Here is a 13729-nt window from a genome sequence, read left to right on the forward strand (position 1 = left end):
AATGAATACGTTATGTTAAGCGTGTTTATGTATTATATATTATAAACTGTAAAATGTTCTACAATTACAAGGTCATTTGCTTGTGATCAGCACATTTGTATTCAGTGCTATACAACTTTAAGGTCTTTTCTTTCCCTTTATCTTAAAAATCCTTCAGGAAAAGAAAGGTCTAGTCTAATCAGTGCTTCTTTCACATGGGCTCATTGTTTTATCAAATCAGGGGGAAAAGGAAAGCTTCAAGACATTTTCTAGAATTTGGCATTTAAAAGTGTAGATTTTACTGATTAAGCTTTGTCTATGATTATTAAAAAATGACGGGTAATAAAAAATCAATTTATCATTGTGTCTGTCCTAAATTGGCTGACTGGTTCATACATTCAGAAATTTTCATTGTGCTATAAATTTCCTAGCTTAAAACATCTTTTTGTGTTCTTGAAGATTTCATAGTCCAAAAATATTAGTTTGGGGTTCTCTCTTAATGTCAATAAAAATTAAAAAAAAAATTTCTATGTTTCCCCTTCTCCTGTAACTAATTTACTATAAATCTTGTGAGAAATTGACTTGAATAATTTTTTTTAAATCATTAGTTTCTTTGCCATTTTAATATAATCTCCATTTAATATATAAGGAAACCAAGCTTCTTAAGAAATCTTAGAGAGATCAACTTGAAAGTTACAGACTGTTTTCCTTTGTTAAGCCATAAAGCCTACTCAGCAAGGGGAAAGAAAGCTAATTTGGAGTTATACATGCAACTTGTTTTACTCATTAGTTAGTTTGGTCAGAGTGATTGGTTTAGTTCAGGATTTGACCATAAATTAGGTGAATGTTTATTCCAGCACCATCCAAATTTCCTTGAGAAGTCACTTAGGTTTCTGACAGAGAAACTAGGATCTAAGGCTTGATGAATGTCAGTTTGCTCCACTGGTTAACCCTTATGGACATTGGCTAGAACTTGGACTATCAATAACTACTTTTTTTAGCTTTAGTGTATGGTCAGCATGTACGTGAGACTCTGTACTTCCATCCTTATTTCTCTTTCTCATTAGTGGACAGGTTCACTAAAGGTAAGAACTATATTTAGTCTTTGGATGACATTGAAGCAAAAACCTTATAGTGGAAATTCCTGAATTGAGAGTGAGTCTGGACTGGATACTGTTTAAGATCTCTTGCAACACTTCAAATTCTATGCTTTTATTACGTACCAGCAAGCATACAGAACAAGGATTAAATTTACCATGGTACTTCCATATCACTGGGCCATTGACTGGGTTTGTCATCTGTGTCACAGATCCCATTCTCTTGTCTACTCCCGTAGATCTTTATTAACAACGAGTGGCAGAACTCAGAGAGTGGGAGAGTGTTCCCTGTCTGTAATCCAGCCACAGGAGAACAGGTGTGTGAAGTTCAAGAAGCAGACAAGGTATGTTTTTCTTAGAAATAGATTCCCTGTGAAATAACTTACCTTCGAACGGCAGAGCAGTAAGCATATGCTCTCCAGACACCATCACTTATACTCATACATCATTTTTTTTTTTGTGAGAGCAGTTAGTTCTTCCTTTATTTGGAGTGTTTATCTTTCATCATTTGTGCCTTTTCCTCTCTAACAGGCAGATATAGACAAAGCAGTGCAGGCAGCCCGCCTGGCTTTCTCTCTTGGTTCAGTGTGGAGGAGGATGGACGCTTCGGAAAGAGGACGTCTGCTGGATAAGCTTGCGGACTTGGTGGAAAGAGATAGGGCAGTTCTTGCAGTAAGTAACCGAAGAACACATTAAGTCTTTATATAAAATCTACCATTTCACTCTCTCTCTGGAAGTATGCTGTGAAGCAGACCTGGGCAAAAAGCTAAAGAATGTATAATACACATGAGAAATGAGAGATGTTTGAATTTGGGGATCAGCTGGGGAAGTAGAGGGTCAGCTGAGTGCATCTTCTCACAGAATTTTGAAGGAAAAAATCGTAGCTTTCTGTGACTGGTAAGGATCTTTCTTTCTTACCCCCCTGCCCAAACAAGAGTCACTGTGCTGCTTGCAGAAAACCAATACCAAGTGCTTCTTTTGAGAATCAAATAAGACTGGTTTTTACCTCTCCAGAGTTAACACCTCTTAACTAAAGAGAATCCTTCAGAGGTAGAGGGCATGATGTGGACCATTAATACACATCTGCCCCATCTGTTCTGCCATTTTCTAGAGCCAATAGAAAGAAAAGACAGCAGGGGACAGCAACTTTCTTTCACTAAAACAATCATTTTTCTCACATAAGGAACTTCTCCTATCCTATTGGGTTTTGTTGGTGGTAGTGCTGTTTTGAAAATAGAAATTAACTTCTTAGAGAATACAAACTTTCAGGAAACTGGAACCATCTACGAATATATGCACTGTCCCTCAGGGATCCCCACCTGGATGACCCACAATTGGTCAATTAATATTTAGGACTTCCTTCTTCAGTCACGATATTCAAGCCGTGGGTACTGCATCCTGCCCTCTACTTGGGAAAATGGGTCACTGTTGGATTGGCTTTGGGGAGGGAAGCATTAGTTCCCTTCCTCAGTGGCCCCCTTTCCACGGCTCTTCTCTCTTGCCTTCCCTTCTGTTCATAGAAAATGATTCCTATATGGGGATAACTTGGGATTCTAGCTCTATATAACATTTATTTGTCTATAAAAACATTTTCTAATCTGGTACTCCAGGGAATACTGTTCCAATGTGGTATTTATGCATATTGTGAAAAAGTTGTTTCATGGTGAAGTAGCTCCTTATTGGAGATTCACAGAACACTGAGCTTTTTAAGGCTATGGAGATCCTACTCAATGCTACTCAGGCTTATTCGAGCCTTAATACTATTTTGCTGGCTAACCTACCAATATCGTGCAAAACTGAGTTCTTTGGAACACCTTGGAGAATGCAGGTCTTTATGTTTTTTTCACTGGATTATGATTTCCTTGAGAATTAAATTGGATTTTCCTTCTTTTTTTAATGTAATCCAGCATAGTTCCTGGCACATAAATGGTAAACGAGAGTACACAGGTACTCAATAAATGTCTGTTTAATTGAGTTAAAGATACATAGTAGCTACAGCATTGGATTAACAGTATATAAGATGATATAGCTCAGTTATATTTTCATATAATAAAATTAAAATACCTTTCTTTTTCTGCCATTTGTCTCACTGTGATCAAGTCTCTTTCCCACCACATCTAAATGAGATTCCTACTTTTAAACATTCCCAAACTACAAGATAAGTGAGTTTTAATAAGAGGTAGCCTCTGGAATAAAAGGGAGCTCCTGACCAGAAAACTGAAATTAATACTGCAACCAAAATAAACACAATTGAAAATAGACCTGGCAATTCTCAGGTGAATTTGGCTGGTGTTAACATCTCATAGGTACCATTTAGGTCGCCCAGATTTGGGTTATTGACTCTACTTTCCTCTACGCTGTGTAAACTTTGGCTTTATGCTAGCTGCATAGATTATGTACTGCCTTTCTTAGGAACATATAAATGTTCTAAAAATTAGTGGGAAATAATTTTATTCCCTTTAATAAAGGTGAGCCAATATATAGTGGTAAGTAACATGATATTTTAAAATGAATTTCTTCTTATACAGATAGTAAGTAGATAAATTGCATTGTAAGTAATAGTATTTTCATCTCATTGAACGGAGACTGTTTCACTTTTAACTTTTTCAGCAATTTAATAATTTTCACACCAGTATGTGTTATAAAAATATCCTTATAAAAAAGGTGAAATTATTAGCTCACTGCACCCTGGGGCAGAGCCAGAGAGCAGGGCAGGTCCTGGCCTGCAGTCTGAGCCCTGCCCCTGGGCCTTGAAAAAGAAAAAAAGAAAAAAGAAAAAGAAAAAAAAAAAGTGAAATTACAAACATATGTTTTTGTTTATTTCATTTATTAAACTTGTAACACCTGTAATATCTCTCAAGTCAAAATATTCTTTTCTCATTTCACTTTGTTCATTTTTCATTGTTTTTGTTACAGACCTAGCCAGTTTAGGAACATGTCATTAAAATAATAATGTTTACAATGCAAAGCTGTTTAATATTGCTATTTTTATTAAACAGATTAGATATTTCACTCTTAATAGATAATGGTGGTTAACATAAATGTTTACCAAAAAATCAGCCTTTAAGTTGTTAAAGTCTGGGCTTCCCTAGAGGAGATCTTGTTTATTTGGTGGTAATAAATAAACTCACTGTGCACCATGGATATTCCATTTCTCAGCAGGGGGCTTGGCAGCTGTGGAGAACATTTTATATTCTCATCAGTTGCATAAATAGCCCATGTTCCTGTCCCTCTTTATGGATTCAGATTACTGGCGTAGACTCCAAAAAATCCCCAGTGAGCTCTGATCATTAATATAACAGAAGCTGGTTTGACAAGTAGAACATTTCTTCATTATCAGTTAAAGAAATGTTGTGTTTATATACTTGGACAGTGGTAACTGGAAACACACAGGCACAAGAACATACACATATATACTCCTTGTGGTTTTTACTAGAAACTAAACCAAACTGACAGTACTAGAAATCCTTTTATTTGGGAAATCAGAGTTGACCAGATATGTATCACCATTCATATTCATTTGTATTCTCTCGCTTCCTTTTTTCTTCCGTGCTAGAAATTAGTGTATCGCTGGAAAATTCTGGAGATTTGATTCCTCTCCATTTCTTTTCCTACAGACCATGGAATCCCTAAATGGTGGCAAACCATTCCTCCAAGCATTTTATGTGGATTTGCAGGGCGTCATCAAAACCCTTCGGTACTATGCGGGCTGGGCTGATAAAATTCATGGGATGACCATTCCTGTAGGTATGTGAAATCTGAGTATGTTGAAAAGGGAAATGTGAAGCTTCACAGGAAAACATTTTCACCACCAAACATGAGCAGCAGTCACATGGAATACAGATATGAGCACACTTACAGCAGTTTGAACTGACCAAAGAACCAAAAACATTATGTCACTAACTCTGACATTGTCCCTATTTCCATATGCAGATACTCCATATACAAGGATAGGGGCAAGCCACTTAAATCAGTACATCATTCATCTAAGGAACTAAGTGCTCAGCACTGTGCTAGGTTAGGTGCTAGGAGTTTGGAAGGGAGTTGGGCAGGGGGAAATCATGGAAAATGCCAAGAAGATTAAGTCTTGGTCCTTGCTGTCCAGAAACATATTACTCTACTCTTTGGAAGGAAATACTCTGAAATGTTAACAGTTGTTGTCTCTGAGTGGTGAGATTGTGGATGATTTTCAATTTCTTTGTTGTATTTTTCTCTATTTTCTATGTTTCCTATAATGACCATGAATTACTTTCATGATCTATAAAAACAATAATTATTTTTAAAATAATTTAAAAATTATTAAGATCTTTTTTTTTTGGAAGAATAAGTTTTATTTTTATTTTTTTATTTCATCTTATTGTTATGGGGGATACAGAATTGCAGGTTACATACATTGCCCATGTACCACCTTTCCCCCCAAGTCAGAGCTCCAGGCGTGTCCGTTCCCCAGATAGTTCGCGTTGCACCCATCATGTAGGTATATGTCCCTCCCCCCTCACCCCCCCTTCCCGAGTCAGCACCTTCAAGTGTTACCATTCCCCAAACGGTGCGCAGTGCACTCATTGTGTAGGCATACCCCCATCCCCTCCCCCACCCCCCACCTCAGTCTGATATCCGATTGGTGTCGTTCCTAGATATGTATTTAGGTGATGTTCAGGGAAACCAATTTTCTGGTGAGTACATGTGATGCTTGTTTTTCCATTCTTGGGATACTTCACTTAATATAATGGGTTCCAACTCTCTCCAGGAGAACCATAGAGATGTCATATCTTCATTATTTCTTATAGCTGAGTAATATTCCATGGTATACATATACCACAGCTTACTAATCCAATCATGTATTGATGGGCATTTGGGTTGTTTCCACATCTTTGCGATTGTGAATTGTGCTGCTATAAACATTCGGGTACATGTGTCTTTGTTACAGAATGACCTTTTTTCCTTTGGGTATATGCCCAGTAATGGGATTGCTGGGTCAAATGGCAGGTCTACTTGAATCTGTTTAAGATACCTCCATAATGCTTTCCACAGGGGTTGCACTAGTTTGCAGTCCCACCAGCAGTGTATTAGTGTTCCTGTCTCTCCACAGCCACGCCAACATGTGTTGTTTTGGGTTTTTTTGATAAAGGCCATTCTCATTGGGGTTAAGTGATATCTCATTGTGGTTTTGATTTGCATTTCTCTGATGATTAGGGATGTTGAGCATTTTTTCATATGTTTGTTAGCCATTCTTATATCTTCTTTCGAGAAGTTTCTATTCATGTCATTTGCCCACTTTTTGATAGGGTTGCTTGATTTTTTCTTGCTGATTTTCCTGAGTTCTAAATAGATTCTTGTTATCAGTCCTTTATCTGACGTGTAGTATGCAAAAATTTTTTCCCATTCTGTAGGTGGTCTGTTTATTCTCGTGACTGTTTCTTTGGCTGTGCAGAAGCTTTTTAATTTAATCATGTCCCATTCATTTATTTTTGTTGCTGTTGTGATGGCCTTAGGGGTCTTCTTCATAAATTCTTTGCCTAGGCCAATGTCTGTAAGAGTCTTTCCTACATTTTCTTCTAGAATTCTGATTGTATCACGCCTAAGGTTTAAGTCTGTTATCCACCGTGATTTGACTTTTGTGAGAGGTGAAAACTGTGGGTCCTGTTTCAGTCTTCTACAAGTGGCTAACCAATTCTCCCAGCACCATTTATTGAATAGGGATTCTTGTCCCCAGAGTATATTCTTTCCCGCTTTGTCAAAAATTAGGTGACTATATGAGGATGGTTCTATATTTGGATTTTCTGTTGTGTTCCACTGGTCTGTGTCCCTGAACTTGTGCCAATACCAGGCTGTTTTAAGAACCACGGCCTTGTAGTATAGTTTGAGGTCTGGCAAATTAATACCTCCCATTTTGTTTTTGTTGCTTAAAATTGCTTTTGCTATACGGGGTCTTCTTCGATTCCATACAAAGTGTATAATTATTTTCTCTACATCTGTAAAGAATGATGTTGGTAATTTAATAGGGATTGCATTGAATCTGTAGATCACTTTGGGTAGTATAGACATTTTAACAATGTTGATTCTTCCGATCCACAAACATGGTATATTTTTCCATCTATTTGCAAGTTCTGCTATTTCTTTTCTCAGTGTTTCATAGTTTTCCTTATAGAGGTCCTTTACCTCTTTAGTGAGGTATATACCTAGATATTTTATTTTCTTTGTTGCTATTTTGAAGGGTATTGAGTCTTTAATTTGGTTTTCCAATTGACTGTTATTGGCATATATAAATGCCTCTGATTTGTGTATATTAATTTTGTAGCCTGAGACTTTGCTATATTCATTAATCAATTCCAGGAGTCTCATGGTTGAATCCTGGGGGTTTTCCAGATATAACATCATATCATCAGCAAAAAGTGAGAGTTTGATCTCTTCCTTCCCTATTTGGACTCCCTTGATTCTGCTCTCTTGCCTGATAGCTCTCGCAAGGACTTCCAATACTATGTTTAAAAGTAATGGAGACAGTGGGCAGCCCTGTCTGGTTCCAGTTCTAAGTGGGAGTGCTTTCAGTTTTTCCCCATTCAGAATGATGTTGGCTGTGGGTTTGTCATATATGGCTCGTATCATTTTTAGGTAGGTTCCATCAATGCCTATTTTGTTAAGCGTTTTTATCATAAAAGGGTGTTGAATTTTGTCAAATGCTTTTTCTGCATCTAATGAGAGTATCATATGGTTTTTATTTTTGCTTCTATTTATGTGGTGAATTACATTTATAGATTTACGTATGTTGAACCACCCCTGCATCTCTGGGATAAAGCCCACTTGGTCGTGGTGAATTATTTTTTGATAAGTACTTGGATTCGATTTGCTAGTATTTTATTGAAAATTTTTGCATATTAAGATCCTTTTTTAAAATTATTAAGATCCAGGTCAGAAGACAAAACCAGCAACAAAAAAACAAGTAAAGGTCCCTACAGAAGAGTTATAATTAGGTGCTAAGTTGTATGCTTTGTCTGTCAGGGCTGTAGCCCTTTAAAGGAGAGGAAAACTATCTAAGACTAAAGCAGTCAGTGGAGAGGTCTTGTTCTGAGCTTAAATACTAGTGATAGCTAATACCAATTGAGTGCTTTCACAACAACCCAAAGAGGAAGGCACTATTATAAACATCCTCAGTTTATACAGGTGGAAACTGATGCCTAGAGAAGTTAAATATTAATAGTTATCCTAATTAACACAGCAAATAAGTTTTAGAACTAAAATTTTGACATTAGAGGCTAGGCTCATAATCATTTCACTAGAGGATCCATTTTAGGTCTTGGGAGGAAGAGGTATCATTATAGGAAAGGGACAGACTGAAAGAGATAGGATGTGGAGAATGGTGAGTAGACATAAGGAAAGAAAATGCAAGTTTATTAAGTAGATACTAGATGCTGCTAAATAAGTACTATGCCAGTTGCTCTACCTGTGTTCTCTGGAAAGCAGTCTGCTTTCCATGGAGTGTGCATACTAACAAGAGTGGAAAGTAATGCTGGGTACTTTGGAGTGTCCCTGTGGGCCTTTGTAGTCAGGCTGAGCAGCACTGATTTACCAGAAAAGGGGGTGGTTTGGCTGATAGTGTGGGTGGCCTGGGCAGTGTTTCTCACACTTTATTGTGCACAGAAATCACCTGGGGCGTTCTTCAAGTGCAGTTTCTGATGGAATAGTTTTGAGGTGGGGGCCTGAGACGCTGCATTTCTAATTAGCTTCCAGTTGATATCTGTGTTGTTGATCCTCTGCATTGAGTAGCAAGGAGAGGATACAGAGAGCAGCACCAAGCTAGGTAGCTGTTGTGATGCCTCATGTGGGCATGGAATGAGAAAGGAAGAAGTAGTCATAGTGAGAGTAGAGAAGAGATAGAACAAAACTTCAAAGGACTATTTGAAAATGACCGCCACAAATGACATGTGGAATGTTGGCTTTAGAAAATGGGTTTCAGATTGTAGGTACTCTTCCCGGCCAAAGATTTCCCTTGTTCAGCAGACTCAGAAGGATAGGAAGGATTGCTCTTGGGCCATGTCAAAATCTTAGTTCAGTTCTGACTCTACAGATATCACAGAACAACTGTTCTCTGGCATCACTTGCAGGATTTGGGGATGGCCTAAGTGAAGCAGGGAGTCACTATTCATTGTGAGCATACCTGTTGGAGGGCTCGACACTTAAAACCTTTGTCAAAAACAGGACATGTGTCAGCCTTTTCAGGGTGGCCTCTCCTATTTCAGTACAGAAAGGTAAATTAACAAGATCAAAGACCCCAGATTTTTTCCCGACCTCACCTGCCATTTCACTATTAAAACAACAGATATGTTTCAGGCATTTAAATATCTTAGGAATGAGGTCAAACAGAAGGCAGTACATATAGGTCTCTATTTGGCCTAACAGTGTCCTGATTTTTTTTTTTACTTCCTCTGGAGGGAAGACCATGTTTAGATAAAGATTTATTGGAGTCTCTGATGATATTTGATGCTTTAAATATGGAACTTTATCTGGCAATAGAGGTGGTTGGTCCATAAGCCTCGCTGTTTTCATCTCATTCTCTTTGGAGATCCTGAGGATGCTGACCTAGGAGTTAGAAATACAGAGCTTAGAAAAGGCTCTCAGAGTAGTCGTTCTCACCTTTACTCATTCCTGGTGTTCAGACAATGAGGGAAAAAAAAGAGAAATTCTTTTAAACGTAAGTAATTTTTTGTTTCCCCAATTTTTCTGAATGTGCATTTAGAGGCATACTGGGATGAGGGACTCTCCCTGGGGTCAGGTCTGCAGGCAGAGCTCTTAGGAGGCTGGGATTTGGGTTATGGCTTTCACCATGGTATCTCAAACAGATGAGACAAGGATGGAGACAGAGGTGAACTTGGCAGCTTTCCTCTCTGTTCTAGTTTTAGATACATTTGGGCTTGCTTAGAGGCTACTGAAAATTTAGCCAACAATGCCTTTGGCTAGTCCAGTGTTTGGTAAATCTAGCTGGACTAAATTAGGAGGATTATAGGGGAAAATCAGGGTAAGGGGGTCATAATTATTCATGTCTTTATTCTAGATTTGTTCAGTCAATCCATTTATTTGTCATTTATAACTCCACAAATTAACATCAGCCTGTTTTTTTTTTCTCTGCATGGTTGGCTTTTTTCCACAGTGAAATCTAAAATAGTCTTTAGCCATATGTTACATACATTTCTCTGTGAAACATCCCAATTTTATATTTGGAATTATAAAGGAATGATGTACTATATATTTGCATAGCTCTTGAGCATATAAAATGTTCTTTTACATTCAGTATCTTTGAGACTCTCTGTGTGATCTATGAGATAGGCTGGATTTAAATAGGTATTATACCCATTTTACAGGTAAGAAAATAAGATAGTAAAGGTTTAGTGTCTTGAACAAGGTCACATGGTCAGTAAGTGGCAGGCCTAAGATTCAAACCCAAGTTTCTTTCTGCCTTAGCCATTGTAAACTCTCTTCTTATGGAGATTGGTTCAGCAGGGCCGGAATGTAAAGAGGCCAGTTGCCCTGGTGAAATCTTCAACCTTTTGAAGATTTTTAGATTAATATACAGTTGATTCTCATTATTCATGGTAGTTATGTTCTATAAAGTTATCATGAACACTGAAATAGCAAATAGTGAACTATTGCTCCTAGGGGAAATACAGGGTTAGGTTCCTGCAAGCTCCTGGTCACAACATTTTTGTCCAGTGATCAAAATATGATCTAGTTTTATGTGTGTTTCTGTTGAAAGACCTTTTGTTTAATATATATATTATTTATTTATGAACATTGAACTTGTGGCCAGCCAGCCAACAGCATTACAATTCATGTCTGGACAAAGCTTGTCCAACACATGTATTTTCTCCATAAGGCACATCATAGCCTTCTTGCACTTAGGAACAATAGACAGCACTTTGGCCCCATGCTTAGGGGCCATTGTAAACAGAGAAATCATGAATAAAAGGCACAGAAATGTGAAAAATGTGGCACTAAACAGACCCCAAAAAGGACAAATATTTTTACAGTATGAGAGCTGAACCAGGAAGGCAGAGTGTCACCTTGTTCAATCTCAGCTGAGAATGTGTTCCTTGGGCAACTCAATTTTTTTCCTGCTCTGGATGCACATGCCTGTGAAAGTGACATGAGTACTGATTTGGGGGTTACAAATAAATTTTAACAAGTAGGAAAGTTCTCAAATACAGAATCCATGAATAATAAAGATATACTGTGTCTAGAGTCTAGTTTTCTCAAGATGGCATTTATGAATCTTAAATGTTCTGGAACACTTAAGATTGTGGATCTCCCTGCCTAGATCATAACCATATGGGTGAAGGAGGCTTTTGTAGTGAGTGTTAGGGATGAAAAGCACATAGTTTTGTCTGGTTAACCATAAAAAAGAATCTGCAAGGTTTTTTTTTTTAATTTGAAAATATAAGACTACTTTGCTTTACTATTAACACATTGAATCATATTCCATGTTTATTCAGCTTAGCATCTCTGACACTAAAGGATAAGAACCAAAAATGTGGGAGGAATCATGCTGTTGTCTGTGGACTCCTTCCCACTTAGGAAGGCTGAAGAAGGTACCATGCAATGGGGAGGGCTCTGCTTTTACCTCCTCCTCTAGGCATCAGCTTCAGCTTCTCATTACACACATTTCTTCATACATTAATTAATTCAGCAGAAATTTTTGAGCACCTGCTATGTTTCAGGTCCTGTGTTAGGCACTGGGGATACAAAGGCAAATAACTAGGATGTTCATAGAATAATAAAGAAAACAAACAAATAGGCAGGAAACTATAATACAGTGTGGCCTATTCAGATATGGAAGTATGAAGTTTGATGAGACTCCACAGGAGAGACATCTAACCAGTATTAAGGCTTCCTGGAGAAGCAGGTGGGATGTGCTAGGTGATCCCTGAAGGACAAATAAGTGAAGATGGAGATAGGGCATCACAGGCGTGGTAATAGCCTGTGAAACGTACGGAGGGAGGAGAGTACAGTGTGTTAGTGGATCTGAAAGTACAGCCAGATGGAGAAGACAATGGGGCTCTGAGCCTGGGGCAGCCATGCTACAAGTTTTATTCCACAGTCAACAGTGAGTCACTGAATTATTATATTTTAAATAGATGAGTGCCTTGATCAAAATTATATTTTAGAAAGAGCACTTCGATTATAAATGGGTAATCATTTGGAGAGAGCACGTATCTGCTTTATCTCTCTCACTGAAGGATAGCCTCCCACTAGAATATTTCAGAAGAAGAGAAAAGGAGTATCTCATGATCACTTTTGAGCCATGAACTGGACAGCTGTTTCTTCCTTTGAATTGGGAATTTCTCCCCCAGTCTTCATTCCATCCCACTCAAGGGCCACAATTGAATATTACTGCAGAACTACGCAATACCACTTTGATTCACAAGGGTCTTGATATTGCTTCCTTTATTACACCATCTATTCTGTCCTGCCATTCTCTCTGACCATAAATCCCATGCTCTGACCCTCCTACTATGGCAGCTCCTAATTACTATGATAAATAATAACCATTACTATGATTCATTGAACACTTTCTTTGTACCTGTTATATTATCTCTAATGTCTAATAGCAGCTCTGAAGAAAAGTATTATTTTCCCCATTTTGATATTTTTAACCTTTATCACAATCCTCTGTTCCTCTCACGTCCACAGCCTCCTTGTGATGAAGGAAGGATGAAAGCTTGTTTTCAGTGTACTGAGGGAAAAATGGAAGTTAATTGATTTGTATTTCCTTAGGTTTTTCCCTGTGATAGTACTGATTTTATTGATTCTGTAGTATGTAAGCAGAGAAAATGTAGTCCATGGTTTAAGCTGAATTCTGACATAAAAATGGCTTTGCCATGTATTAGTATGTAGAACAGGTTAAAGACTACCCAGGTCATGTGTAATTATTTATCTGCTTCACCATCTTCAGTTTTACCTGTTAAACTAAAGAATATGCTACAAATACACAAAGACACTGACTCAGATGCTAAGGTTTTGCCTTGTGTCAGCTTGGTCTGCTTTAGTGTCATCAGTAGCCAATGCACAGGGTAAATCTTGTGTTCTCACTTCTCAAAATCTGAAATCTCATCAGAATGAGAGTGAGGGGTTATTTCTTCTGCCCATCTAAGAAGACCCTAGTTAATGGGACTTGTATTGGTGGTGACAGGAGGTTGTGAAGTCATCTTCACAAGGAACCTCTTTAAGAGGTTGAGGCTGAAAAGGACTTCAGGAATTCCTAAGACCTATCTCCTCATTTCACAAAGGAACCAAGGTCTAGAGAAATAACTTTTTTTCAAGATCATGTAGTGGTAGAAATAAGATACCTTCATGAAAGACTCAGGAACATGTAATCTAACTTCTTAGAAGCTACCAGCAGACTCCTGGGAAGAAAAGTGTTGGTACCACTTCATACTAACATAAAGTTTCAGTGTTTGTATAGGCATTTACAGAGTTTATCGTTATAGCGTGAAATGCTCAGTAAGGTCTGTTTAGTGTCACATGCATAGGAATCTGCTAGGGTACATAATGGAATAGTTTGATGTAATTGATCTAATTGTTTAATACTGGCATCATCAAAAGGGTTGCCAGCTCCTTGAAGGGTAACTCTATACACAGATTAGAAATTGGAAGATGACTTTTAT

General features: G+C 37.8%; 1 protein-coding gene across 3 annotated transcripts in view; it reads left to right on the forward strand.

Annotated features, from left to right (window-relative positions):
* The window catches only part of ALDH1A2 (aldehyde dehydrogenase 1 family member A2), a 96627-nt gene that overhangs the window by 33562 nt on the left and 49336 nt on the right, over positions 1 to 13729 (forward strand). For all 3 annotated transcript variants that reach the window (XM_069459429.1, XM_069459410.1, XM_069459420.1), the window contains 3 exons: positions 1316 to 1420; positions 1608 to 1748; positions 4694 to 4823. In XM_069459429.1, the coding sequence (XP_069315530.1) occupies positions 1674 to 1748; positions 4694 to 4823 (205 nt within the window). In that variant the 5' untranslated portion in view covers positions 1316 to 1420; positions 1608 to 1673. The remainder of the gene's footprint in view (positions 1 to 1315; positions 1421 to 1607; positions 1749 to 4693; positions 4824 to 13729) is intronic.

Source organism: Eulemur rufifrons, chromosome 2 (assembly GCF_041146395.1).
Source record: "Eulemur rufifrons isolate Redbay chromosome 2, OSU_ERuf_1, whole genome shotgun sequence".
Classification (NCBI taxonomy): domain Eukaryota; kingdom Metazoa; phylum Chordata; class Mammalia; order Primates; family Lemuridae; genus Eulemur; species Eulemur rufifrons.